This window comes from Malus sylvestris, chromosome 4 (genome assembly GCF_916048215.2).
Source record: "Malus sylvestris chromosome 4, drMalSylv7.2, whole genome shotgun sequence".
NCBI lineage: Eukaryota > Viridiplantae > Streptophyta > Magnoliopsida > Rosales > Rosaceae > Malus > Malus sylvestris.
In genome coordinates, this window is record NC_062263.1 from 24761116 (window position 1) to 24764914 (window position 3799).

General features: G+C 35.7%; 1 protein-coding gene across 1 annotated transcript; it reads left to right on the top strand.

Moving 5' to 3' along the window:
* The first annotated feature begins 2436 nt into the window (after positions 1-2436).
* On the top strand, positions 2437-3183 carry LOC126617780 (wound-induced protein 1-like). The gene has a single exon (XM_050285833.1). The coding sequence runs from the start codon at positions 2566-2568 to the stop codon at positions 2986-2988; it is 423 nt and encodes a 140-aa protein (XP_050141790.1). The 5' UTR covers positions 2437-2565; the 3' UTR covers positions 2989-3183.
* The last annotated feature ends 616 nt before the right edge of the window (positions 3184-3799 follow it).

Consider the following 3799-nt stretch of genomic DNA (forward strand, 5'->3'; position numbering starts at 1 on the left):
TCTGTGACCACGATTGTTGTGGAAATGTCCAGTATTGTGATGTTGATTGCCCTGAGTAGTAGTCCTTCCACGATTAGAATTGGATCGAGAGAAATGTTGAGGTTGAGCAACATAAATTTAAGGCGGTGGAGTTGGAAGAAAAGGCGATTGAGATTGAACAAAAAACGCCTGAAAGGGTTTAGTGTTGGAAGAAGAAAGCTTCTTACGGCAAGACATTGAAAGCTCATTTGTAAGTAGAAGGCCATGTAACTCATCCAAAGATGTGGAAGAGATGTGTAACAGAATCAATGAATGATTCGAATTCATTAGGTAATCCAGCAAGAGTAACCACCATTAAATCACAATCAGAGATAAGTGCACCAGCAGCAGAGAGAGAATTTGAGATTTTCATTTGTAAGTAGAAGGCCATGTAACTCATCCAAAGATGTGGAAGAGATGTGTAACAGAATCAATGAATGATTCGAATTCATTAGGTAATCCAGCAAGAGTAACCACCATTAAATCACAATCAGAGATAAGTGCACCAGCAGCAAAGAGAGAATTTGAGATTTTTTTCAGTTGTTGAAGATAATCCGCCATAGATTGAATGCCTTTCTAAATTGCTTAAAGACGAGACTGAAGTTGGTGGAGCATCGGAGACACCACCGAAGTGCTGCTCAAGCTTGATCCAAAGATCTTGAGAAAAAGACACACCAACAATGAAAGGAATTACATCTTCCGAGAGTGTAGAATGGAGCCAAATCAAAAGATTATGATCCTTTCATATCAGATCTCGAAGGCTGGATTAATGGAGCGATCTGGAAGAAATGGCGGTGGACACGTCTCAGTGCCGTCAACAATGCCAAGAAGTTTGTAGCGCAGGAGAATTGGTGCAAACAGAGCACACCATGGAAGGTAGTTGGATCTCTTGAGCTTAATTGGAACCATGCTTTCGATGTTTTGATTGGTGAGAGAAGCATACGAATTCGACAAATTAGGGTTTGACGAAGGATTTAGGGTTGGATTATGAAGAGATTCATGAGGAGAAGAAGACTCAGATGGAGAAGCCTTTGCAATTAGAGACAAGAATTGCAAGAAGAGATCGAGAATCAGAGAAACGAAGCGGAAGAGAAGATCGAATTAGCCGTGAGGCAAAAGGCGAAGGATACCATATAGAAACTCAGAGTTCTTGAGAGAGAGAAGAGAGAAGAGAGAGTTTTCTTAGAGATGAAGAAAACAATATTTTCTCGTTAATTGATAACTAAATAATACAATCACATTTATATATTGACTGTCAACTAACTAAGACTAATTACATTTGTAACAAACTTATAACAACTAATAACAAACTATAGTCATGATGTGGCATCTTCATCTTTAACATGACAGTTCAAATACAGTAAAGATGTATAAATACTATGTCTAGTTTTATTTTGTGAAAAATGAATATATACTAGCTATATTTTTGTTTAGACCAAAAAAAAAAACATCTTCATACGAAGTTTCTGGTTCATCATGATGCAAAAATAAAACATGTCAGATTAGTTTGGAGTTATTAGAATGTGAAATTTAATTGAACATGTAGGTATGTATAACACAATTTCGAGCACAGAGATCTCAGAAAAAATAGAGAAAATTGTTCGATGATGATGCACAGGTAAAGTTACTTGAGCAACTTTTTAGTGTTCATCGGCAATTCTATAGCTAAAAAGAACTACAATCACCCCTTTCGTTTTAATGATAAAAATAAAATAAAGGGTAAAGTGAATATTACCATGATTGATTTTTTAATGTAAAATTTTGATTTTTCGTTAAAGTGAACAGTACCGGGAACTTTAACCTCATTAAAAAACATATTATCATTATCTAATAAGCCGGAAGGAGAATAATATCTCATTCTAAATAGTAAATACATCCATTGTTTTTGGAGCAATTCCTTACCATTGAATCATACATGTCATGAAAATAATCGTTCACCACAAATAGTATATTCTCAAGAAGGCTACTTACTTCTTTACTTGTAATGTATATCTTCTTATCTGTACGCTATGATTTGAATAAAAAAAATACAAACATGTTTACTTATAAGGAATGAATTTGTAAAAAATAATTAAGTGAGCATATCATTCTTATTTATGTGCTTAATAATAATTAAAAAGAAAAAAACAGGTACATGTTTTGATGAGTTAAGGAACTAATGATCATAAATTTTTAGTTGATGGATCATTACTCCAATTAAATTAAAGTTGAGATACTATTGCTACAATTTTCTCAAATAAATCACTAAAGCAGATAAAAATATATACAAATATAAAACTACGATGTATTTGTAAGAAGATAGACAATGACCAGTCACAAGTTAACAGGGATCTAAATATTTTTCTATTATTCTTAAACCATAGCCATGTAACTTTAGGCTCTTCGTTTCGCTATAAATAGTGGTCCAATAAAGCCATATTGTCATGCACCCAAATTAGAGAGCAAAAGCCAATAATATTCTCAGTTAATTCCGCTCCCCTCCTATCTCCCCTCTCTCTCTCTCTCTCTCTCTCTCTCTCTCTCTCTCTCTCTAACAATCTACCAAAAATGCAGAACAAGGCAATTGTTGAAGCTCTCTACAAGGCATTGGCACAGGGCAAAACAGACACAGTGGGAAAGCTTCTAGCCAGTGACCTAGAATGGTGGTTCCATGGCCCCCCAAAGAGCCAGCACATGATGCGCGTGCTCACAGGGAAGTCCAGCCACACTGACTTCAGGTTCGAGCCCAGAAGCATCACAGAGATTGGAGATGGTGTGATCATTGCCGAGGGATGGGAAGGGGCCAAGGCCTACTGGGTCCATGCGTGGACCCTTAAAGATGGGTTGATTACGCAGTTCAGGGAGTATTTTAACACGTGGCTGACTGTGAGGGATCTGAAGCTGGAGGGGTGGGAGAGCTTCACTGTGTGGGAGAGCATGCCGAATGACCTGTTCCACCGCTCCTTGCCAGCCCTATTGCTTGCTATTTAGAATTTTAATTAGAGGACTTGATGTTGTGAATTAGCAAGAAAAAAATATGGGATATGGAGAAAAATTAAATAAAGGGTGCTTGTGGTTTGGAGGTTTGAGTTCGAACAGTGCATGATTTGGATGTGTTAAAAAAATTTCAACTGTACTTTATCGGATGAAATGGAACAACTCATAAAAATGTTTTGGAAGATTTAACTTTCGTTCTTGATTAATGAAAACATCATTGGTAAAAAAAATTTCTAGTTTGTCATTAATAAATTCAAAATTTTACTTCTGAAAATGAAATGAATGCCTCTGATGAAATAATAATGATCCATATGATGGTGATTTCACATAAAAAGATATGCCTATTTGCTAAGATGCGTGACTCTAAAAAAATAGGTATTGTTTTATAGTGAAGAGATACGTCACTCCAATATTGAACTGGATATGATGAATGTATAAAGAGGTACAATCCTTGAATAGATGGTTACACTCTATAAGGATTACATCCATTCAACAAGAGTTACGTATATTGAATGGTAACATTTGGTTGTCTATAAATAGGTTTGTAGTCAAACCATTTCATTTTATCCCAACTCAATTGCCTGTTAGACTCTCGGAGAGAAATCTTCCAGTGTGATCCCCTTTATCCGACTCTCCCAACAAACTAATACGACCGAATTCTTAAGTTGTCATCCCATTTTAATTTTTCGAACATAAGCTTGGTTTAAGCACTTCAATTTCTTCAAAATGGAACCATTTATTTAATTGTTTGATGAATTGATGATGTCTTAGTTTGTACGATCTTTTTAATAATAAGAATGTCCTG

What these genes read in the sequence shown, in the direction of transcription:
- LOC126617780 (XM_050285833.1), top strand. Translation starts at nt 2,566, where the DNA reads ATGCAGAACAAGGCAATTGTTGAAGCTCTCTACAAGGCATTGGCACAG.